Source organism: Cryptosporidium bovis (assembly GCF_009768925.1).
Source record: "Cryptosporidium bovis isolate 45015 chromosome Unknown contig_16, whole genome shotgun sequence".
Lineage (NCBI taxonomy): Eukaryota > Apicomplexa > Conoidasida > Eucoccidiorida > Cryptosporidiidae > Cryptosporidium > Cryptosporidium bovis.
The window spans coordinates 196574-222220 of NW_027125032.1; the positions used below are offsets into that span (position 1 = coordinate 196574).

At 29.5% G+C, this 25647-nt stretch overlaps 9 protein-coding genes across 9 annotated transcripts; 3 read left to right on the top strand and 6 right to left on the bottom strand.

Moving 5' to 3' along the window:
* Positions 1-5: 5 nt before the first annotated feature.
* Positions 6-4028, bottom strand: FG379_000839 (uncharacterized protein; the record flags this gene model as incomplete). Its single annotated transcript, XM_067326249.1, has 1 exon — positions 6-4028. The coding sequence occupies one exon, from the start codon at positions 4026-4028 to the stop codon at positions 6-8; it is 4023 nt and encodes a 1340-aa protein (XP_067182934.1).
* A 781-nt stretch (positions 4029-4809) lies between these two features.
* Positions 4810-5967, bottom strand: FG379_000840 (uncharacterized protein; the record flags this gene model as incomplete). Its single annotated transcript, XM_067326250.1, has 1 exon — positions 4810-5967. One exon carries the CDS (start codon positions 5965-5967, stop codon positions 4810-4812), a length of 1158 nt encoding a protein of 385 aa, XP_067182935.1.
* Positions 5968-7972: 2005 nt separating this feature from the next.
* Positions 7973-10126, bottom strand: FG379_000841 (uncharacterized protein; the record flags this gene model as incomplete). The annotated part of the gene is made up of 1 exon (XM_067326251.1): positions 7973-10126. The coding sequence occupies one exon, from the start codon at positions 10124-10126 to the stop codon at positions 7973-7975; it is 2154 nt and encodes a 717-aa protein (XP_067182936.1).
* An 863-nt stretch (positions 10127-10989) lies between these two features.
* On the bottom strand, positions 10990-15393 carry FG379_000842 (uncharacterized protein; the record flags this gene model as incomplete). Its single annotated transcript, XM_067326252.1, has 1 exon — positions 10990-15393. The coding sequence occupies one exon, from the start codon at positions 15391-15393 to the stop codon at positions 10990-10992; it is 4404 nt and encodes a 1467-aa protein (XP_067182937.1).
* Positions 15394-15782: 389 nt separating this feature from the next.
* FG379_000843 (uncharacterized protein) lies at positions 15783-17617 on the bottom strand (the record flags this gene model as incomplete). The annotated part of the gene is made up of 2 exons (XM_067326253.1): positions 15783-17381; positions 17600-17617. The coding sequence occupies 2 exons, from the start codon at positions 17615-17617 to the stop codon at positions 15783-15785; spliced, it is 1617 nt and encodes a 538-aa protein (XP_067182938.1).
* A 1154-nt stretch (positions 17618-18771) lies between these two features.
* Positions 18772-19089, top strand: FG379_000844 (uncharacterized protein; the record flags this gene model as incomplete). Its single annotated transcript, XM_067326254.1, has 1 exon — positions 18772-19089. The coding sequence occupies one exon, from the start codon at positions 18772-18774 to the stop codon at positions 19087-19089; it is 318 nt and encodes a 105-aa protein (XP_067182939.1).
* A 1149-nt stretch (positions 19090-20238) lies between these two features.
* FG379_000845 (uncharacterized protein) lies at positions 20239-21078 on the top strand (the record flags this gene model as incomplete). The annotated part of the gene is made up of 1 exon (XM_067326255.1): positions 20239-21078. The coding sequence occupies one exon, from the start codon at positions 20239-20241 to the stop codon at positions 21076-21078; it is 840 nt and encodes a 279-aa protein (XP_067182940.1).
* Positions 21079-21626: 548 nt separating this feature from the next.
* Positions 21627-22574, top strand: FG379_000846 (phosphatase PP2A; the record flags this gene model as incomplete). The annotated part of the gene is made up of 1 exon (XM_067326256.1): positions 21627-22574. One exon carries the CDS (start codon positions 21627-21629, stop codon positions 22572-22574), a length of 948 nt encoding a protein of 315 aa, XP_067182941.1.
* Positions 22575-22919: 345 nt separating this feature from the next.
* FG379_000847 (DNA repair -related) lies at positions 22920-25460 on the bottom strand (the record flags this gene model as incomplete). The annotated part of the gene is made up of 1 exon (XM_067326257.1): positions 22920-25460. The coding sequence occupies one exon, from the start codon at positions 25458-25460 to the stop codon at positions 22920-22922; it is 2541 nt and encodes an 846-aa protein (XP_067182942.1).
* Positions 25461-25647: the final 187 nt, after the last annotated feature.

The window sequence follows — 25647 nt, forward strand, 5'->3', positions numbered from 1 at the left end:
GTTTTTTATTTTTTTACCTTTATCTGAGATTTGACTCCCTTATTAATGTTACATAAAGTGTTTGAGTTTAAATAATACATAATATGCGAGTTTTCAGTAGGAAAAGTAAGGCTATTTTCGCTTATTTGATTTTTAAGACAATTTAGAATGTTGATTAAATTTTCAACTTTATTGGATATTTGGTTAGTTTCCCATATATTGATAAAATTAGGTAGTATATTACTATCTTCATTACTCGAGACTTCGACTTTTCTTGAAAAGAAAGAAGATGGTCTTTTTGGGATATTTAAATCTGAAATCAACAAGTCAAAATGTGAAACAATATCATAAGAAATCAAGTAGATTTGATAAGATGTTGAAATTAGGGAAAATAAGAAACTTATTTGATTTATAGTGGCGTTTGAATACAGTCTCTTTTCCTGAAATCTTTTTACAATCATCCATTTCTGGTAATAATCATGATTTTTACTGTCAATATTTAGCGAATCAAGATCATTCATAATAATACAAATATATTCTAAAATATTATTTAAGTTAAAATATATTAAATTAAGTGTTTGCTCAATTTTCCAAAATAGAATCATATTTTTGTTAGATAGTGAATCATAAAGATAGCCATTCGAGAAATTGATGTAAAGATTAAAGTCCGTTGTTTCCCTTCTGCACCAAATGTAGAGTACAATTCTATTAACAATTTTCCTGAGAAACAGATATTTTTTTAAAACCGTATTTAAAAGTATGATTAGTTGGAAAAGCTTTGTAATAATGAGTTCTTCATTTATCTCGATAATGTTATTGTTTATGTTCCCCATTAATATAACATTCATGTCATTGTCGCTACAAACATCTTCACTTTTAAAGAGATTGTTGTCTTTGTATTCACCTTTGCGTTCTGATTGAAATCTAAAATTAATCGCAAGTCCAATGATAAACTTAATAATTTCAGTTGACGAGGCCAACTTATTTGCAGTAATGTAGTTTTCAAGTTGTTTAAAATAAAGTTCGTTTTTTTCGTCCCCTATCCAGTTAACATTATCCATATAATGAATGCGATCAAAATTAAACTTATCACTTAGTTTGAGTTTAATACAACTTTTTATATAGTCAAGCAGCTGGATTTTGTCTATATACAAAATGTCATCTATATTTTCAATGATTTCACTAATGCAAAAGGCAATTTCAATAAATTCTTTCAATCTATACTTGTTATTAATTATCCAGTTATACGCATTTTCAAGCTTATAGTGGTATAAATCATAGACATCTTGAAAGTTCAAGTCATACCTTTTCAAGTATTGCATCAAGGATTCGCATTTAATATTTGTCTCAACACTTTTGAAATCATATTCGTCACTAGAGAAGAACTCAGAAAGCTTGTTTGAATAGTTGATTTCTTCTTTATAAAGACATAAGTTGCTAATATTTTTATTTTCGTTTAATTTTAATAAATGTGGCATAGCTGGCTCTTTACTTGCGTATTTATTTGGACTTATTATCCCATTGATGAGTTTAATCCTCTCAAAAATAAATAAAGTGGAAGTAAAAACATGTTTTTTTCTTATATTGTCAATGTTAATTTCGTCATATCTGTTTTTATCAAAACAATTAAATTGGTACCCAACTATTTCCTTGCACAAATTTGAAAGTAGATCTGACATCACACTCCTAGATTTTTGAAGCCAAAAATTAATCAGACTTTTTGAGTGAAGTGAATTGTATTCATTAACGTAATTACCTTCAACCCAGTTTTTATCTAGTTTAAGCTGCCAAAAATAGCTGTATATTCTTGACAAAAGAGAATACCCACAAGGTAAGGTCCACGTATTACTGCTATTCATTGGTTTTAATCCAAAAGATTTAATAAGCAAATTAATATTGGGAACAAGTATAAAAAGTAACATTTTAATATCTATGCTTGTCCCCATTTTATTGGAATCACCGTTAGAAACAAAAATTTGGTCGAAGATTGCTTTTAATATGCTTAAATAATCTTTAATAAACTCCATTAATACAGATCTAAGTATCTTTAGTGATATTACACTTTCATTACTTGCCTCCATTATTTTTGAATTAATGAATGAATTTTTATTTTCAATTTTCCCATTATTTATTTGATCACATATGACTGTTAAAAATTCTAAAAAACTTTTTAAATAGTAAACTTTTGTGCCAAAAATACAGATACGAGTCAACAAATCGTGAGATATGTATATATATTTGTCTTTAGTTAATTTTTCACTGATATTTTCGTAATTTTTAGAATCGTTTAACATCGAATAATTCTGATAGTGAAAAATGTACCTTATACCCTGTCCAGAATTATTCAACCAGGGACAAAACTCTCCGTAATCCTCATTTAATTTGATCGAAATATAATCATTGTGTACATTAAATGTATAAATATCAGCATAATCTAACGTTTCATTTCTGATGTATTTCGGAAATAAACTAAATTCCATTGACGGCAATCCTTGAAAAAGTCTATATATTGAAATTAATGAAATGCAAGAATATCTAAAGTTGTTTTTTTGCAATTCATTTGAAGCTTTTTTGTCTGGAAACACTATTTTGCAATTTTTTACTCTTTCAGTTGTTAAAACATTCAATATTGATTCGTTAAAAAGTTTGTTAGTTTTATCTAACTCTAGATATTGCTGATCCCAACTTTGTCCAAGACGATTCTTATTATACTCTATTTTTGTCCTCCCTGAGGCTCTACTTAACAAACTAGGTAATTTCGTCTTTGATCTATGACTTAGCTTAAATCTATCCCATTCCACTCGCTTATTTTCTCTTATTCTAACCATATCTGATATTTTTGTAAAATAGTTATAGGACGAATAATTCTTATTTTCAATGTTGTATTCGCCATAATCTCTACTTTTGTCGATGAGTGAAGCAATTTTAGTATTATTATTATTACTATCTAAATATGGTAAATTATTTTCAATAGTACCAACTACCTGATTGCTTTTCTTGTCATATTCGATTTTTTCAACTATTTCAATATCAGTTCCGTGAATATTATCTTCGTACTCATATACAAAATTATCTTCCTCCGAGTCTGAACCCATACCCATAAATGATGCAATTATACTCTCTTTTTTCTTTTTAGTCGCGTTATTTGGTGCTTTCCTGTTTATTATTGCTGAAGTATATTTATCATTATGAATACCATCTTTAACAACTTTAACACCACTAAAAGCAAAACCTGCTACTTTATTAGCATTTTCAGAAATTTCTGTAGAATTTGAAAACAGACTTTCAATCCTATTTTCAGTTTTACTGTTGAACAACAAGGCTCCATTGAGCATCTTCTCTTTGTATAAATAACTAAATATATCTACACATACACTTAAATCTGTAAAAATGCCGTCCCAAAATTCTGTTTTATTATTTTTTATTCCTATATCAGTTACAATAATTGAAGTAAAAGTCGGAAGATCATTTCTAACATCATATTTTGATTTACTTTCTATCTCATCTTTGATTATTGAATAAAGTCTTCTTGTTGTTTCAGAGTAAAATATATGTATAAGCGCAATATCACTCCAAAAATTCAATGTTTTAGCATTGTAAGTTTTCAAAAGTATAAACAATATGTTTAAAGTAAGATCATCATTTTCTAAAAATTTACTGTGCTTGATTATCTTATTACCAATTATAAGTAATGGCAAAAGCGAAACAAATTGATGCTCAAAAGTTGTTAGTTTATTGTGTTTTATTTTATCTAACTTATCACTGTTTAAATCAACATGTCCATTATTTATCGCTATGCTTGAAAAAATTTTGTCTAAATAGGAAATCATATCATTTTCCCTAACTATACTTTTTCTAAAATATTTAAATTCGTCAGAGTTTTTATTATTAAATATAATATTGCACCATAATTTATCTTGTATTGAATCTACAATTGATTCATTCGCACTTTTTGACCTCTCACCTAAATCCCCAAACTCATGTTTAATCTGATTTCTAATAAGATCCCTAAACAACTCTTTTACTGATTTGCATTTCAAGCTATACATTGTTTAATCAATATAATCTTGGACTAATTATATTCATTAAATATCAAAGTATGCATCAATTCAATTCAAAGGAACAAAGAGTTTAAATGCTCTAACTAACAAAGTTACAATACTTCCAGGCTCTATTCGTTTTAACTCTGCATTCGGAGGAAAAAAGTATACAACTACAAAAAACCTATTGGTGTAATATTTGCAAGCATTGATAAGTGTGTATATCTACAAAACATACGTGAATAACAGGATATAAGTATATATGTGTTATTCATTAATGTTCAAATTATTCCCCCAGATTGTTATATAACATATTCAAAACAAATATTTACATGATCGGTACCATTTGGCGCCAAAACATATATAATTAATTTGTAGCAGAAACGGAGGCTTTTTGAATATTTGTAGGGTATTAAAAACTTTTTTCAAAAAGTACTATGCATCTGCATTGTTCAATTTTGGTAGCGATTAAGGTGATTATTGGATAATATTTGAGGATAAAACATCCACAACTATATCTTTAATGTTGTTTGTGCAAATTTCCTACAATATAGTATTTTAGAATATTACATTATAGTTCAATTGTACCTTCACATTAATAATCACAATACTACCGAAGTTATAGGATAAAAGATAACTCTATACTATAAATAAAGACAAGATATAATAAATGTTAAGGGGCTTAAAAAATTAAACCTTTTTTAATTACTTTTTTCGTAATATTAAAGTGGTACCTATAATTCTGAAAAAGCGGGGGCATTTAATAATGTCCGGATCTAGAAAGAAAAGATCAATTTGAAAAATCAACGATAAAAAACTTCAAACTTACATTATTTCTATTTTCAAGGAGAATGAACCCCTGAAGTTTGTCAATGCTTGTTTTGTGTTTTGTTCCAATAATAATATATACAAAGAATATAACCATTGGAGTAATGGAAGCAATCAAGACGAATAAAGAGAATGTTTTCGCAGCATCTTCAGGGTCAATTCTGAAGTAAATACTTCCCAAATTGTGTCCTGAATTTAAGTTGTAATGTGGGTAGTAACAAATATAGTAATGAGTTGTAGCAAGTTCATTAATAGGATATTTAAAGTCAAATTTATTTGTATTTTCGTTCAAGTTTGGTGATTTCCAAGAAAATTTTTGATATAAATAATTGTTATATTCGAAAAAAATGAATGATTGAATAATCTTCAAAGATTCATCCTCTGGAAAACCATAACAATTTATGTCTTTTTTAAACGATATAATTGAATATGAATAATCATTTAATTTACTATCTGTGCTTTTGTAAATAAGTGCGAATTCAAAATTCCAACCGGGATTAACCAAAACCCTGACGTTAATTATATATCTATTAGAGGGGTATATTTCAGGAATTACGTTAGTTCTTTCAATAGCATCCAATTTCCAGCCGGCATTAATGTTACTATTATTGCTTAACATTTGTGGACTGAATAGTTTTGTGTTATTCTTCCCCAAACACTTGCAAACATTTAGATTGTTATGGTAAAAGTTTCCGGCTTCATTTTTAAATTCTGCAACATCTTTTAAATTATAAATTTTACACAAAGGGAAATCGCTCTCAATAAATGTAGGTATATTCAGTTCTTTAGGCTTAAATATTTTAAAATTACATACTCTATTAGTGTTTTTAATGTATTTATTTTTATATTCAATATCATTTGAATCCCCGCACATTAAATTGTCACAGTTCAAATTCTTTCCTATATAAAGGCACTCATCATTTATTTTGTCACTCTGTTCGCCTATTTTCAAATCCTCCTCCCATATTCTCACATAAATATTGTCACCATCTAAATCTACTGGAATTAGACCTATCTCCCGGCTTCTGTAAAGAAATAAATTCGTCCCACACACTAGTAGTTGATTACTTAAAGATAAAGTAAGTAGTAGCAGTGCTAGTACCGTGTTTTTATTATTCATTAAATATCAGAAATTCTAATAGTACATCCATTTAAACATAGATATTACTGTTCAATTAAATAACTTTAAAAAAGATATACACACTTAAATATGCTCTTGTATAGCGCCATGCCAATTTTAAATACAACTGCGAGTTGCAATACTGAATGAATCGGCTGATACAAAATTGTTGCTTAAGATAGATATTTAGGAAATGAGTGGGAGAAAACTTTCTAATGGCAAACACAATTATCTACCATAGTTAGGCTAACATCATGACTTTTTTCAAACTCGTTTGCATGTATTTTTTTTGGGTTAAATTCTGATTCCTTAGCATTTTAAATTTGGAAACTGGCGCCATCATTCGGTCAAATTAAATATTTAATGCCAAAATAAAGAGGAAAACAAATACATTCTACACAACTAATTACGAAATTGCAAACACTGTTATTTGGGCTGCGTATCTGTTTCTATGGTTCTATTCCATGATTTTAATGAGTTTGAAATGGCAGGTTATTCCTTGCTTTCGACAAATCCAATAAAGGTAGGCTTGGTTGTTCGTTGTTTGTTTGCAGGCTAATATATTACATATAATAATACATATAGAGCAAATTTGTTACATTTGTAGTGATCAAGGTAACACATCATATTTTCACTTTTAAATATTTTGAGAAGAGAACAAAAGAAAATGTTTAAATTCGAAAATATTTGATATTAAATTTCACTATTGTTATTATTATATATAAATTTTATCCTTTAATAAACAACGTTATTCCGCTGTGACACAGAATCTAAGCTTATATTTAACTCTTTTTCACGTAGACTAAATTAGTTATAAAAATTCAAAAGTCAAAGGGCAACAGATTGATTTTAAGAATAACTAATAACAAGCACTCCGTTACACATAATTATAAGTTTTCAAAAAACACCTCTCGAGATAATGAAAGATTGAAAAATTTAATATCTACGTTTTTAAAAAAGTAGGGCATTCTACTGATATGAACTTGAATCGTTGTTTTTACAACCCTTTTCCAATAAATTCAATTCGAGTCTGAAGTGACTTTTACAAACACGAAATGTAAACAAGCTAGATTTATCACCATTTCCAGGGATATGTTGTAATTATTGAAACTTAGTATTCTTTTATTCACAATGTATCTAAGAGTTAAGTTTTTTTACCCTCTTCGAACGTTCCTTAAATTGTGTATACTTATATTTTGTTTTCAAATCACCAAGTATTGGAAAAAAAAGTTTTCAAGTTAAATAACTACTATAGGGAGCTATAATTTAGAAACTAAGCCAAAACAACAACAAAAGTTAATGCGAACTTGATGCTCTAAAATTTAGATATAACAAATCATGTATTGACATCTACAGATATTTATTTATGATTTAAAACTATTCTGTACGCGAATATGTCATGTCCATACGAAGGAATAAGTAAATCCAATAGTAATAGAAAATTCATGAGAGAAAATGCTAATGTAAAAAAACTCAAGTTATTAATCACTTTTCGTTACTAGTAACATTATATTGCAAATGAGCACACACTATCCATATTATTTTATGAATATCGAATCTAAACTTACATTTGGACAAACACCAAGAATCTACGTATACACAAAATGGTCTTCTCCTAAATTCTCATTAAATAACTCTGACAATCAATTAGTTTTGTCTGAAAAAGTTCCACAATACAAAAAATTGTTTCATTCCTCCCCCTGAAATAGAACCTTTAACATCAAATATCATTATGAATAAAGCAAATTAAAACATTCAATCAACACACTTTACATACATATGTATGCAAATAAGAACAAATCCTGATATGTTCAAGTTTCAAAACAAGTTTATTAAAACAATTACCGGTTGTTTTCAAAAAACATGTATAATATTTTGGGTAGTAAAAGAAGACCCGAAAAAAGAAGTTTGAAATAATAAATATTGTTGAACTTCATTCTTATAAATAAATAACGATAGTGCAGGCTGAGAATAATTATTATAAATGTAAATACTTTAACAAAAGTTAGATATTTAATATAGGTTTTGACCACAAATCAATCAAATTTGACGGAACAAAGTTACCCAAATCTTCTTCATTTTTAATAGGTCTTGGCTCCCTACTTCCTCCTCCTCCCTCCTTATGTAAAGGTAGGTTGGAACTGTACAGAATTTGTTTGTGTTCATTAGCAGATGTCTTGTTACCCCCTTGTTCTGGCAAATGTGTAGTTGTAACGTCGTTACCGTTGGAAATAATTTCAGAATGAGTCGAGTTATTTTTACCGACAACTTGAATACCATTAAAATCAGAGTAAGTTTGGTAATTTCTCTGTTTATAACTGTTGTTCATTCTGTCATAAAAGTCATCATTTTTATTGTTGGTACTGCGACTATAACTATTCTTTAAGTGATTTCCAATATAATTATTGGAGCCATCGGAACTATTAATACCACCCATAATAGACCCAAATCCTCCAGCAGTATAACTATTATTATTATTATTGTTATTATTAATGTTGTTATTGCAACTCAATGATCCAATGTAATCCTCATATCGTCCATTATCTGGATTACAGTTAAAATCACAACCTCTTTCGGGAATTGTAATAGATACATTAGAATTCGCCCCGCTGAATGCAGAAACATCGTTGTATCCAGGCACAACATTCATTTGTTTGTTCATTTCAGCTTCAAAATTCTCGTATCCACTTTGGCCTAGTGCAAAATTACCAGTATAGTGTCTACTATCGTAAAAATTAATTCCTTGCATGCTTAATTGTGACATGCTCTGACCATAAATCTGGTCTTGAGCCTGGTTTTGCTTCTGTTTAGCTCTGCTTTTAGCAAGCCTAACCTCAATAGGCCTTTTAGAATTATCAAAAATGTATTTTTTATCAAGAAACATAATCGCATTTTCAGCCATGAATTTTCTTGGAAAAGTTACAAAAGCGGAGCACTTGCTCTGTTTATTGTTATCTCTTATAATATGAACTTCATCCACATGTCCAAATTGTTTAAATAACAGCAACAACTGATCTTCCGTACAGTTTTTTGGAAGACTACCTACAAAAACCTTTATTGATTCACCACATGGCTGTACATCTGGAGACAATCCGAGCCTTTCAATTTCCCCGTCTGCGTATTTAACCTGAATCGGTCCAACTTCTTTGTCCAAAATGGTTTTCCCATGTATACAGAGAATAGCATTTTGAGCTTCGTATATATTTGAGAATCTTATAAAAGCACAGCCCCTCGGACCATTTGAGTCTTTAATTATATTACATTCAACGACAAGACCATATTTATTAAATATATTAAGCAATTCATCATTAGTCATGTGTTTTGGGACCCTATTTACAAACAATTTAACAGGGGCGTAACCTCTCTTTGATCTTCTTTTGTTATTTTGCTTATTTAAAAATCCAATATCTCTAAGTTGATCACTTGTTAAAGAACTAAACGATACTCCTTGTTTAGAACTCCTTTCAATTTTATTCAAATTTTCTTGGGTTAGATCATTGTTATTATACCTAATTATTGAACCAGGAGGAATTGAGTGTGTTGGCGATAAAGAGTGGTTTGGAGAGCCACTTTGGCGAAAACTTCCACTAAATTCCATCCCCAAACTTCCTATTGTGCTCCCCGAACTTCTGTTTACTGAATAATCAGACGAATTGTCGTATTTGTCGTTTTTCTCTAGATAACTAGATAAGTCGCTATTTGATCTAGAGTAGTTGGGAGTGGTACAACTTGAATTTACAAACATTTCTGAATTACCACAGTTTATGCCAAAATATTTTAAGTTATTTGAAAAGTCTGTAGTCACCGATCTCTGATATTTTGATGTATTATCAAAATAACTATTCGTTTCCTTAGATCCAATAAAACTAATATGATCATCTAAAAATATACTATTGGCATCTCTTATGTTCGGGATTAGAGTACTAATTTCATTGCGCTTTCCCGTTGTTGCTATTTGATCGAAATTAACTACATAACTTTCTTCATTGTTACTGTGAATGGATACCGGAAAACTATTGCTTCTATTAAACATCATTTTTGGAGATTCATTTATATTCATATTGTTTATTCTCACCCTACTATCCATTTTCATATCCAAATTTTGTCTTACATCAGACCAATTAATGTTTCCTCCTGGGATATAATTGCTATCATTCATTTGTGGAAGGAAAGTATTAAATTATCACCATTACCTTTGTATTCCTCTTCTGTGTATCAAATAAAGAAAATATTATTTATAATTCAAGTAATAAACCTTATATATATGTAAGGTATATGGCCTCACAAACACAAAGAGACCTGAATCTGCCCTATTTTCCCCCAGATAATACTTTAAATTTTATTCTTATTTGAAAAAAAGGTGCAAATGCTTTTCTTTTCGCTTAATTTAACGAATATAGTCTATCCAGAATAACTCCTCGTCGTCTAACACTTATCCCCCCGGAAAGAGTCAGATCTTCTTATTTGTTTAAACCGAACCCTTTTCTCTCATATAAATAAACTATCCCAATATGAATTAACACCGGATGCCTTGGTCTCCAGTAGACGACTACAACTACAAATTTATTGAATTTTTGCGCCTATTTCAAATAATACAAATTTACTTACCTTTTATCATATATATAACCTATTAAATTTGACTCTATTTTACCGCATTACTTTGAAGCAAATTTTTGGTACCTTAATTTGTCTATTTATATATTGTTTAAATTTCTAAAAAATGTGACCTGGGCGGTAATCTATTTTTTTAGTTCCCTTAATTATTATTAAAATACCTATTTTTCTTGCATAAAAAGAAGAAATAGTAAATGTTTAACGGCTATTTTTAGATGAAATTTTAATTTATCTAAAAAAATGATTAATTTATTATAAAAGCATTTTTCCGGAAATGCCTTTAATTTTATAGACAAAACATAAGTGAACACGAGCAAAAATGAAAGGAAAACAAACATTGTGATTTAAATTAAAACTGTATTTAATAATAAAACATCCAATATTATGTTTAGTCGAACGTTAATCTATCTATATATTTGCATTAAAAATATCTAGTATAAAATTCGGACATCTAGGTTGATACCTTTTTAATTCACTATCTCTAAACAATAATATTCCATTATCCGTTTTCAATTCATTAGGATATGAGTAGTTATTTATTACGTCTATATTTAAAGATTGAGACTTGTCTCTATTTTCATATCGATCATCATGTTCTTTTTTGTTGCAGTTTGGCTCCTGTTTGTCATTGCATTGTTTTTTACTCAGAAGAGATTGAATATAACTGTGATAAACTTTAATTAAGGAGTTTTGTTTATACTTACTAAAGTTAGTGGTTATTAGTTGTTTAAATGGAGGACCTTGAACAAGCAGTACAAAAGACCTTCTATAAGGTGAATTACTTGAGAAATAATCATTAAAGAAATTAATAACATCAATCCTGCTTAGCTCTTTAGCAACATTACAAGATTCGTATTTCCAATTGAAGTTATACCTCCATCTACTCATTTCAATCATTGTGAGCCTTATATTTCTAATTTGTATATTATCATTAGCACAGTAGTAGTCAATAAAGTAACTCTTAATTGATGAAAATTCTTTTTCTGTAAGTATAATTGAATTTTCAATAACATCTGTTTTTAATTTAACTAGAGTGCTTTTAAGTATTGAAAACAAAGTAAATGTGTCAAAATTCGTAGATAAAATATATATTGTGAATTGTGGTATACTATTTAATTTGTAAAAGGATACTTCCACCTCACCTTTGATATTAAATTTTGATCTTCTATTTGCGATAAAGTCATTATTTGAATCTTGTACAAGTTCCTCGACAACTTTATTAACAATATTTTTTATGTGTTTTCTCAGTATTCTTTCTAAAACTCTAGAAACGACTGTATTAAATATACAACGAGGTTCAACCTCATCATTTGTCTCCCATTTGTAATATTCATTCATGTGTCCGTCACTAATACTGTAATCATATCCGTTCTTGAAAAAAAAATCCGAAGATAATTTATATTTATTGTACTTACTTCCCATCGAGTTACATGGTAACTGAAACTTTATTGAAGCACTGCTGGTGCTCATTATTCTGTCAGAAGAAGCTTGTCGAATTATAATTGGTTCATCATTAGCATCAAATGCCATATAATTCTCTTGTCTTAAACAAAAATATCTATATGAAAATGCCTCCTTATAAACAAGTCTTTTTTGTATTAATTCAGTGTATTCCCTGTACAAATTGCTGTTATTTTCAACCCCAAGAACAAGTGTCTCCAAATAACCTATTTTTCTTTCACTATATTGAATATTTGAATCAAAATAATTATTCATTATATAATTAAATAAAATCAGATAATCATTATAAGTTGTGTATATTCCTGTGTAAATAAATATATCGTCAATAAATACATTATCATATTGAAATATTCCCTGATAATACCTTATAAAATCAATAGAGGAACGGTTTTTCCTCTGTTTCACTTCCTTTTTCATTAATTCTTTTAGTATAATATAAAAATCTCTCTCGCTTAGTGGTTTAAACCTGTTTATTAAGTTCTCAAAAATAAACTCAATGTATTCCAATATAGAATATTCTGGCCCAACAAAATTTAATTCTATTTCATTTATATTAAAAGAAAGTGACCCGTAATGAAATGGTTTGGAAAGAGTACCTTTTTTTCTCCATTTACTTTCTATTTTATTACCAGTAGAGAAGGATTTTATGAAAATGTCTTTATAACCCTCAAAAGGCTCATTTTCTAAAAACTCTATTAGTGAGTTATTTATTATTAGCAATAAAATATTAATCAACACTAATTTGGAGTGTTTTTTAATAACATTATTGCTCTTACATATTGAATCTTTGTTTTCGATATAACCATACACATCGCATATATCCAGTTTAGTTCTCAATATAGACCTTATGAACACTAGTGAAGATTGTAATTCAAAATTATCAAGTTTAATTGCAAATCCTAGAGAATTGCTATACATTAGTGTTGGATTTACTCTTTTTTCTGTATTATTATTCGAAATTAAGTTGCCATTTTTGTTTATCATAGGTATTATTATCTTAGAGTCTAAGTTAACGACAGAATTAGGCAACTTCCATTTCCTATTTTCAATTGATAGTCGCTCATAATTGTCAGTCTTGATATCTAAGTCTACTGGTACCGAGTACATATTAAAGTGTAAATTCATATACTCATGTTTATTATATGTTTCCAGTTTCATTTCATATTTAGTTTTATATCTAAAATATGGATCAACCAAAATTACTGTACCTTTAAATTCGCTTATTTTCCTTATTATATATTCAAGCAACAAAAAAATTGAACTTCCAGTATTTAGTGGTTCTTTTACTATTTCATTGTTGCATATTCTAAATAAACTACAATCATTTTTTTCTTTTAATTCTCCTGGAAGTTTTACATATGATCTGTGAATCGAGTGAAGAAGCAAATTAGGATAAAGTTTAAATAGTATTGGATTATATAATCTAACTTCTCTTTTAATCCAGTTTGAGCGAATGTTCTCGTTTTTTTTAATTATTTGAGTTGGGATTCCACATATATCCAAAGGTGTTGTGAGTATGGTTGCTTCTTCGTCAAAAATGTACTGTGAATGCCATCTAACTTCATACAATCTTTGTAGTTCATCAACCAATTCAACTAAATCCTTGCTTATCTCATAACCAGCACCGTTTTTTCTAATTAATCCAAGTACATACACACTAAAAGAACGAAAACCATCTACTATATTTATTATTTTATCCAGTTTTTTTCTATTGAGTTTAAATCTAAAATAAATACTCAAGTCAAGAGTGTTATAATGAAGTTTCCAATATACATTTAAATCCCTAATCAGATCCTCATCTTTTAACCAGTTTTTAATAGTACCTACGTACAGTGTTTCAACTAAGTCCATAACCTTAGTTAGTGTAACTGACATCATCTGTACTATGTTATTCATTTTTATCCTAAAATAGATGTCCAACATACTTAATTTATAATTTAGTGGAACTATATTAAACGCGTTTACGTACTTCTCAGTCTCTCCTTTATTTACATGTTCAATATTAATCATTTCATCAGTATTATTATGGGAATTTTTGTTGTTTACACCAAATTTAACTGAATCTGAATAATTAAACCCACAATTGCAATCATTTGTGGTAGCTAATTTTTTACCTATTATATTCTCAAAAACCTTTGAATTTATAGATGAATCAATAAACAAACTCATTGCCTCCGGTTTCCAATAATTTAAAAAGTAATCGATAATTAACTCTTTTAATTCACGAATCCATTCGAATATCCTTGGAGACAACATGCCCTTCTCTTCCTCCGTTAATTCCGTCTCTCTAAGTGAGTAATACAAGGAAATGTCGTTTACAGATATATCGTTCATATAGTTCTCCCATTTATCTGAAAATAATTCACATTCTGAGTGAAATGTGTAATTCTCATCATATTCATGATTTAAATCGTTGTTGTAACTGTAATAGTCGTTTTCACTGTAATTATAGTATTTGATTATGCTGTTACTTTTACCTATGCTAGTATTATTTAATATATAACCAGACCTAATATATTTAATTCTGTAATTTTCATCTCTTAAACACGATTTGTAAATAGAGTACAACCTCAAAAGTGAATTAAATACTCTTCTTGTTGTAATTAACTCTTTTTTTCTAGTTAGTATTTTCTCAATGTTATTACCACTGTAGTTAATCCCTATATAGTCAAGTAAAGTGGATAGTGACTCTTTTGCCTCTGAGTCATGTACAACTATTGTTATTTTAGTATAATGTTCTGATATTGATATGTTGTCCAGTCCTGAAAAATAATCACCGTAATTAAGTGTGTAGTTACCTACTTCATATACAATATTCAAAAAAATAAAACTCATTAGGTAAGTCAGACCTTTATTTTCTTTGGGATCTATATCGAAACCAAATGGTAAGTACAATGAGTACTCTGTTTTTATTTTCATCGGAGAATAATTCACCAAAATTGTTGTATCAAATCCACAACCCTGAAAAGCATATAATCTTTTTACCGAACCCAATGGGTATTTAATCTCCATTTTTTTATAGTAATTCAAATTAATAGCAGTTGCATTATCAAAATGAGAACTGTTATAAGTGATATTATCTCCTGAAACTGCATTATATACTCCAACAATTTCCGAATTTTCCCATGGAGTGCCGAATAAATCTATAACTGCCTTCCATTCATCATCACTATTGTTAAAGGCACTATTAAATAAAATTTCAAGAGACGAGTTGCCTATATTTATGTACTCGGACTCGCCATTAATCGTAATATTCGGGTTCTCACCATACACTAAAAATATAAATAGTAACACAAAATAACAAATTTTTTCTAAAAAATTTATTTTTTTCTTAAAAACTAACAATAACATTGTGACAAACAAAACTTTAATATTGTTAGTTAACTATATTTTTATACTCCGTAATAACATTTAAAATGACAATAACTGAACTATTCTGTAACCATTTATATATAAAATTAGATAGTTATTTTATGTTTATACTTGAAAAACAAAATAACTGATTCTTTTAATAAACATTTTCAGAGTTCCGGTCAAAATTTGTTAACCCCACAAATGAATTTCACTATTACTGCATTGTGCCGGTATAGAGAATGATGCATGTTATAAAGACAAATTTTAGACAAAAAAAGACAGCGAAAATTAAATAGACTAACTAAATGACAACTATTGCATGATGCTAATAATGAGTGATATTTGTTTCAAACAAAAAAAATCATAACGGTTTAAGTCATAATAAATTAATCAACACAACAGAAACCTCTGAAAGCATCGAATATAGAGTGTTCATTGGCGTCTCTTCTGTTTAAAATTGAATTTGGACCGTGAATTTGATCATATCTGTAGTTTGGATTATGTTGATTTGGCACCAATTTTAGGATAAAACGCAAAGTTCCTCTAAATTGATTAGTTTGTGGGTCTACCAAATAAGCTTGTGATGGAATTCCAATAGAATTGGAATCAATAAATATCGAACATGAGCCTATAATATCGGCTTTAAAGTCATTTTCCTCAAGTATTTTAATTTTTAAATTAGGCTGTGACCAACTAAAAGGGAGTGATATTTTATCCTGTACTATGCATGATATCAGTTGCTTTCCATTATTACTAGTGTTCATACAAGGAAAAGGTCCAATTCTATAGGTTTCATTCCTGTCATCAATATTATTAAAGCTAGCTACAATGGAGTAACTCATATCAATAGACGAATTGTATATTCCTCCATTCATAGAATTATGCACACTAGTCATATCCTGGATGCTCTCAATTTGTATCTGAGCCAATAGTGGAACAGAATTTAGTAGTTGATGATTTATCATTCGTGTCTGTGGCGATAGGTTAGAAGAGTTGATTTTTAGTTGAGTTGGATTGGAACTGTTAATAGACGAAAATTGTTGATTTGCGGACGTATTTGTCTGAAAAATTGTATTCGGAGTAAAACTTTTACACACATTATTCAGTTTTTGTTCATTATAGAAAGACCTTTCCGGATAAGGATAATTATTATTTTCATTTACAGACACAAAATCTGTGTTATAACTGATGTTTTCTTCGGTATTTGCTTTTTTACCAGACCCATTTTGTTGTAAACTATTATGTGAAATTTTATTGCTAGCATTTTGATTTGATCCCAGTAGTATTCTTTCTAAATTGTTATTTTTACCAGGTTGGATGATTGACTGCATTTCTTGGTTAATCTGGTAATCCGTTGTATTTTTTAACTCTCTTAAATTAGCTCCATAATACTTATCTCCCCTAAAGTCGACAAAATCTGTGATCCCACTTGGAGGATTACTATTTACTATTGTATTTAGACCATTTAGTGACATTTTTACTTTTGGGATATTCGTGGAATTTTGCATAGTCATATTGTTCGAACCATAGTGAACATTGTAATTCTTATTTACATTTGACATCATATTATAGCAAGACATGTTTTTATTTTCCTCCTCTGAAAATCCACGATTTAGCATTGGACCAGGTTCATTACTATTTATCACCATGTTCCTTGTTTGGAAATAAAACTGTGTATGATTTGCCATACTTCCAGAATAATAACTCTCCGTAAAGCCATTATTCAATGTTTGTTGTTGTGTTCCATTTCTTCTACCTTGTAAATCCACATTGTTGCTATTACTTGCTTCTATTTCCTTCAAATTTCTTAAATTACTCTTTACACCCTCATTCTCTTCACTTATCCCCAACCCTGTTTTAAGTGGGCTTATATCTGTTTTTCTTACAGATATTATTGGACTTCTACCTCTGAAATTATTATCTGCATCAATTAAATTAATATTAGTGGCTTTTTCTCCATTATTATAATGATCTAAAGACAATCCCTAAAAGAATTAAACGTTAAAATATTCAGAAAAAAATTAATTTATGAGTTAGTGACAACAATTCAAATAATTTGTTAAATTAATCAGCAAGCAATTGCGAAATAGCAGGCTAACAAACCATCAATTCAGTTATATTATCTGTTGATAACTTTTTTTTCTTTATTTTCTTTTTAATATTCGATATTATTATTCACTACTCACTTCAAACACACACTTACATTCATTAACGAACTCATTTCACAAATTAAAATCCTAAATCCTATTTCTTTATACTTTTTATTCAATATTATTATTCACTTTCTTACACTTTTTACTCAAACATTTATACAAACTGCCACAAGCTTATAAATTATTTCCTCACAAATGTTGGCGCCGAAAAATCTAAACCAATAATTTTGATTTTACACTAAGAAATGTGTTTAGGTTTGTTTTAACAGAGTAACGGGGAAAAAAAGTGTTTGGCATTTATTATTGCTTAAATTGCGCTGCTTTGTGGAATGGCTATAATGAGTTCCTGTTTTTTGTGTATTTATATGTTATGTTTGTATCATTTCCATAGATTTAAATATTACGATTCGTATAAATACCTTTATTCTCATCCTACTCAATAAAGAGGCAGTAAAACTAACACAAAAAGACACCGAAAGATAAATATTGACTAAACACTAACAAGTAATACTTTGTTCATATTTAAATACTTAATCTGATGAGTAAATAATACAATTTCACTGGGTGAATTAAGGCTTCTCAAAGATATGGTTTAAGGTCATATACAAAGCATACATGGTGATTATGTTTTGTGAATATATCACTTTATGTGTTTGTCTCAAATAACTTAAAAGTGTAACCCAAACAAAATTGAGAGGCGATTGGAGGTAGCAAAACGGAAATTAATTAATAATTACTATGTTTTTAATGCTGAATTTGCCTATTTATACAATTATTTCGAGTCAAAACGTCAATACCATCTAATTATTTTGACTTTTTGCAATCCAATTACAAGTATTCTCAAGCAACGTGGTTCAGAGATACCGCCTCTAGCGGTATTTATTTTTTTGGGACAGTATACCGGTGTCCAAATAAGAGGTACAAAGATAAATAATAAATGTGCAAGCAAATCGACAAATAAATAAAAGTTTTTGTTATTAAGAGGTTAGATAACGATAAAAAGTTTTGATTGACATAGCGGGAATGAAAAACCAGTAATTAGTGAATATATATATATATATATATATATATATATATATATATATATATGTTATATTACATATTATATTATATATACTCAATACAAATACATAATCCAGTACGACCAAAAACTAGAAAATTAACAAACAATTTCACATTTATTCAATTTTCTTTTCGTCGCTCTATACACTGACATATAAAAATGGCAGGAGAAAAGAGAAAGCGTGTTGAAGAGGCTGAATTGGACTCGGATGTAAATGAAGAAACGACCTTGAAAAAAAATTCGATCGACATTGAGGATGACTTTGAAGGTTTACCTTCAGATGAGGAGGAATTAGAGGACATTGACGATGAAGATGACGACGATGAAGACGATAACGATGATGATGATGACGAAGAAGATGAACAAGAGGATACCCAAGGTGATGAAGATGATGAAGACGAAGAGGAGGAAGAAGAGGAAGAAGAGGAAGAAGACGGAGAAGATGATGAGGATGGCGAGGACGGTGATGATAATTGAGGGTGAACAATAATATTGATGGTAATTAAAATAATTACATTATTAATTATTTGTTCACTCCATTATTTCTAGCAATTATAATTTATCTCAAATGACCATTGTAGTTAATTAAATCTATTTAGGTTATCTTATTAGCCAATTTGGAGATTAATAATATTTTTTAGTCGCTTGTTCTAATTTTCATTAACAGTGATTTCTATTTTTCAATTCACCCTGTGTTGACTTCATAGTTGATTTCATTTTTAATATCAAACCAAATGTATTACATCTCAACATCATCAACATAGTATATAAGTGACTTTGAATAAATCAAATTGAGCTCATTTTTCTGTATGTATTTTAAATTAATAGGTTGTATTTACTCCGCCCCAAGCTCATGTTTCAAACATTGCTGCTAAACCTTACATAATACCAACGACATTTTTCGCTCCCAGTTTCGCTAGGATTTATGCAGTAAACAACTGAGGAAATGACTGCAATAACTAAACATTGCACATTAAAGCAGGTTCTGTTGTAAAATAAAAAATGAATCTACTATTTAGAATAATTGGGTAAATAGAAGTGTGTTACCAAAAAAAAGTTATCCAGGGATGAAAACAACTAGATTAGACCGCACTATATTAGGAAAGTACCATGATACATTAATATTAATGTTATTGTATATATTAAAGCAATAAAATAACACCGTAAAAGTAAAAAACTGTAAACATAACATAAACGAGACAAAATTACTCATATTTTAGTACCTACCCCTTCATTTCACCTAACAAATGATCGAATATCCAATTGAATTATGCTTGAGCTAAATTTTTCATCATAGTTTCATCCGACATATTTTTCTAAATAATTTACATGCAAAATATATATATATATATATACGATGTGGCGCCCAAAGTATCGTAAATATATTGCATGTAAAAATAAGTAATAACAGCAACTAGTCATTATTTACATAAAAAAAGGGATTTTTTTATCTGAAGACGAGGTCACAAGCGTGTTTTAGGTTGGTACTTTATGGTTGTTATACTTTGATTTTGAAGCAAAGTTATATTCAAAATACAGAACAGGAATAGAATAACAGTTCAGATAAAGCAATTAAACAAAAGACTCTAAGAAAGGTTAAGTCAATCTATATATAGATTTTGTATGATGAGTCAGGATAAGTGGTTTGTAACGAGATTTTCTGAATACAAAGTTAAAAGAAACACAAATATAAATAACATCGCAAATACACTTGAAGAAGAAACGCAATCCAATTACTTTGATATACCTGATGATATAGAAAAGAACACATTATATATGTGTTACGAGCTTTACTCAACCTTTGACTATGATGGGAAAGGATACATATCTTTGAAATTATTAGAAGAATGGTCAAAAACAAGGAATGAATTATTACAAAAATCAACCAAAGTAAATACAAATAAATATGATAGATACAAATTGGCAATTCAAAGAATGTGTAATTCCATTGAAACTTACAAAAGTAGATATTTGAGCAAAAGGGATATTAATGTTGAAGATGATATTAAACAGAAAAATGAGGAAGATAATGTGATAAATGGAGATGATACCATTTTTATCACAATAAGTGAGTTCATTAATTTTTGTGCTCCTATATTTGATGAAACTTCGAGTTTTGAAGTGAAAGGAAAAAGTAAATCACATGCAAAGACTGATTCAATACACTTTAAAACATCTACAGAAACGAATATTGCTCTTACAAACTATTTTGGTACAATGACAAATATTCCACCTAATGGAGAATTTGTTGCGCTTTCTTCAAGCCCAAGTTCATATTTAGAACCAACATACAGTAATGCCATGAAAGGTGTATCTATTCCTATGCACAACCCCGCATTGTACATTACAGACAGCAACCTTTACCACAATAGCTTGTGGAATCCGTGTACACAGGGTAAAATTGCATCTTTACTAACCTGGGGTAAAGATCTAGACGATATTCAGAGAACAAATGACAAAATATAATTAATTATTTAAATTATTTAACTTTTAATTTAATATAACCGTGTATTTACACATTAAAATTTTAAATGTATCTTTAGCGCCATTATGCAACATTATTATGTGGGATTGATACAAAAGGGAAAAAATAGGAAACTTGCGAGTTAATGGTGTAATATTTATTAATTTCATTCAAAAAAAATTATATATGTATATATATACATTTACATATGATTTTTATTTATTATTGAGATTATTATTGTTTTCTGAATAATAATAATTGTCATCCTTAAGATATGAGTTACTTCCGAAAGTCCGAGGCCCTCCTATTTATCAGGTTAAACTTGGAAAGTACTTGAGATTTCATTACCAACTGAGCTAAGAAGAAGTAAAAAAAAAGTAGGAGGGAGATAAAGTTTTACACAGGATATAGTTGATGTATCATTGCATACCACTGTTTATTTGTATCAGTGAATAATAATAAAGATACTATAAATATTAAAATTTCGATATTAGTACAGAACTGTAAGTAATAATTACATAAGTGATTTTTTGGTTGCATATTGAAAAAAATGCACAAGGGTTTAGACACCTACTTGGACTCTTTAAAATTAGACAAAGAAATATCAACATTGCTTGAATGCAAAATACTACCAGAGAATGACGTTAAGCAACTTTGCGACCTTGCAAAATCAATTCTAGAAGAAGAACAAAATGTACAACAAATCGGGCTTCCATTAACCGTAGTTGGAGATATACACGGACAATTTTTTGATTTAAAAGAAATATTTAGAATTGGAGGGGTCCCTCCGGAAACTAATTTTTTATTTTTAGGTGATTATGTAGACAGAGGTTATTATTCTGTAGAATCAGTTACCCTAATAGTGGCATTAAAAGTCAGATATAGGAATAGAGTCTTCCTAATTAGAGGTAACCATGAAAGTAGACAAATAACACAGGTATATGGCTTTTACGATGAATGTTTAAGAAAGTATGGAAATCCAAATGTTTGGAGGTACTTTACCGATTTATTCGATTACCTCCCCCTTTCAGCACTTATAGACAATAAAATATTTTGTCCTCATGCCGGTTTGTCACCAAGCCTACCAAGTTTAGATAGTATTAAAAATTTGGATAGAGTTCAGGAGGTACCTCATGAGGGTCCAATGTGTGATTTGCTTTGGTCAGATCCTGATGAACGATATGGTTGGGGAATATCCCACAGAGGAGCTGGGTATACTTTTGGTGAAGATGTTAGTGAAATGTTTAACCATACAAATAACCTTCAGTTAATATGTAGAGCTCATCAACTTATATTAGATGGTTATCAGTGGTCGCATAATAAAAATGTTGTTACTATATTTTCTGCTCCAAATTACTGCTATAGATGTGAAAATCAGGCTGCCATCCTTAGAATTGATGAACTGGGAAACTTTTCATTTTTGCAATTTGAACATGCTCCAGAGAAGGTTCTTCCAAGACAGGAAACACACTTGCCTGTTCCAGACTACTTTATCTAGTTTTATTTTTCTTATTAATAACATTAACATACTTTTTGAATTTACAAATCAATATTAAGTTAAATAAAAGCCTGTATATATGCATACATAGGTACACAATGATTGTGTGGATTACATATAATGAGTTAAGTGAAAATAAATTAACTGGATTTTTACATAAAATACGTGGTACTTATCTATATTTTAATGCCAAAAGGAGTGAATATTGAAATATCTTTGCAAAGTATTGTGTATTTCTTCTCGTTCAATATTTGGGTTTATGATAAAAATACCTATCTCTGGTATTATGAGTAAGAGTCGAATCAAACTCTTCTTTTACTCCTAAATAGAAAAAAACAAACTTATCTATTCATCTTTAGTGTCTTTTAACGTCATATTAGATTCTGCTTTAATATATGAATTCTTAACTATATAGGGTTGTGACATTTGTTTAAGGAAATTAGATGATATACTTATTGCCATGTCGGTAGAGAGAGTTGAGTATTCGGGTTTAAGATGCTTTAAAATCCACGGGGGAATCTTCTCCTTTTTATCTTTCTTATTGTACCTCAAATCTGCAAAAATCATAAGACCATAATCGGCTTTGGATCTAATTACACGACCAACACATTGGGATGCCTGTCTCATAGCATCAAAAGTAAGAAATTCATTTTCTTGTATATTATAGTTTTCTTTCAAAAAGCTTAGTCTAGATTGAAGTATTTTAGATAAGGTATATTGATATGGAATTCCAACCATAACGACGCATCTACCGTAATGCCTATCAAAATCAATACCTTCTGCCACTTTGCCTCTAGCAATGGAGAAGAATATCCCCCCTCTACCTATATCACATGACTTCCTATAGTGGTGTAAAGCTAGTGTAGTTGACACAATGTCTTTTGTTTCAACAAATACCAACTTATGTTCCATTATTTGAGCTAATATCCCAGATTCGTACCATTGAGAAAGCATTTGCTCCATATAGAGGTATGATGAAAAAAAACATACAACTCCATCAGGCACCTTTTTTGTGATTTCAAGTATAAGCTTACCGTAATTTTGTTGAATATTAACATCTGATCTTGATTCGAATTTTGAAGAAAGGGGAGTTTGATCGGATCCTCTTGTTACTATTAATGGGCAGATACATGTTCTATCTAGTGTCATGGTTAAACTTTCACTCAATACTGGAACAAAACCGAGTAGTTTTGGATACAAATCCAAAGGAGATAATGTACCTGAAGTAAGAACTATACTTTGGTATCTGTTTAGTATTGGTTTCATAGCTATCGATGAATCAAGGCAACTCAATTGTATTACTGGATCATACAAACCTGATACTTCGGGATAAGGGTCTACTATTACTATAAATCCTTTGGAATAACTTCCAAGTATTGTAAAAAAAGTACAAACAAGTTCTATTGATGAGTACTGATCATTTTCAACTATTCTTAACGTATTCATTAAAGATTTAAGTCTTTCATCACAAAACTTTAATATATGTGACGAAATATGGCACGAAGTTTCTAAATGCTTTAAAAAAGTTAATGGGCCTTCTATTTTAGTAGAATACACCCTGATATACTCCTGCAAATAAAGAATTAACTTTTTCATTATAATTATAAAGTGCTCTGCTCTTCTTATTGAACCCGGGACGAGATTTTTTTTAATCTTTTCCATTTCCTCTGGAAGAACTGGAAATCTTTCCAAGTCCTCAAGTACCTTCTCATCTTGAATCTGCCCAGAAGAACGAAGACCTTGAATTAATTTCGAATACTCGTCCTGAAGTCTTTTTTCATCCAACGTAGAAAGATTATCTATCTCAGCTTTTAAACTCTTTAAATTCCTAGCAGCTCCATTTAATATTTGACGATTCATGTTTACAGAAAGTGCTTCTATACAAACATTATCTATATTATGTGCTTCATCAAAAATAACAACGCTTGGTTCTTTACTTCCCTCTAATTCTGGAGCTAGTGAAGATGCAAATTTACCTCCCGGATTTAGACCTGTTTTGTTAGCTCCGTGACTGAAACCCTGAGAAACTGTTCCACCTCCTAACAAAGAAGCCTGAGCAACTTTAGGATCTAGTATGTATTGATAGTTCAGTACCACAACTTTTGCCGTCTGAATTAACCTTTTGGAAGCATAATAAGGACAAAAAGGCATTTTTCTTTTTAATATAGGATGTTCCCAATTTTTACCGAAATCCTTAAATTCTTCTATTGTATAAACATTTGTAGGAACCAAATCACTATTCCAAAGTCTTTCATATGATTCGTAATATGGGCAAAGAGTACTGCAATCCGAGTTTAACATTTCTTCTATGTCAGCCAATTCAGAAGACTCATTGCTTGCTCCTTGAGATTCTTCATCAATATTCATCTTCTTTTTTGACTCTAAGTGGTATTTGGCTCTAACCCATGGAGCTGTCATAGACCTGCACATTGAGTCTATCTTGTCTCTATCAGTATGTATTGTTACTTTCGGATTAATACACAAATTTCTCCTTGCCGTCATCCCAATAGCTAAAATTGAGCCTGGAATACTATTTTTATCACTATAAGTTGAATTTTGTTGGTCAATTAGTACTTCTTTACCATCTTTTTTTAATTCGTTTTTACAATATTCTATAACTATCTTTAACTCATGTAGAGCTTTTTCCATCTCAGCAACCGTACGAGTACAGTATATCAGACGTCCCATATTTGGGTGTACTAATTGATAGGATGTGATAAATGATAAAAGAGTTACAGTCTTGCCTGTTCCAGTAGGCATTTCCAAAACTCCATGGCTGTGAGCATCCAGTATTTTCTTTAAATATTTCATATACTCAACTTGCTCTGGATAGACATTTTCGTACGGAAAAAAAACTTCCATTTCTTCCACAAAAAATCGGGCCATTGTTTGTAAATTACTTCCATTATACTACTTTCATTCTTCTCATCCCTCACCCAATATTGGTTACTATTATTGGATCATAAAATACAGTTTGCCGCCCAAGGTACCGTAAAATAAATGACTAATAATCATTGACAAAATGTACAACTACTGAATTAGAAAAGGAAGGAGTAAACTATTGAATATTTAT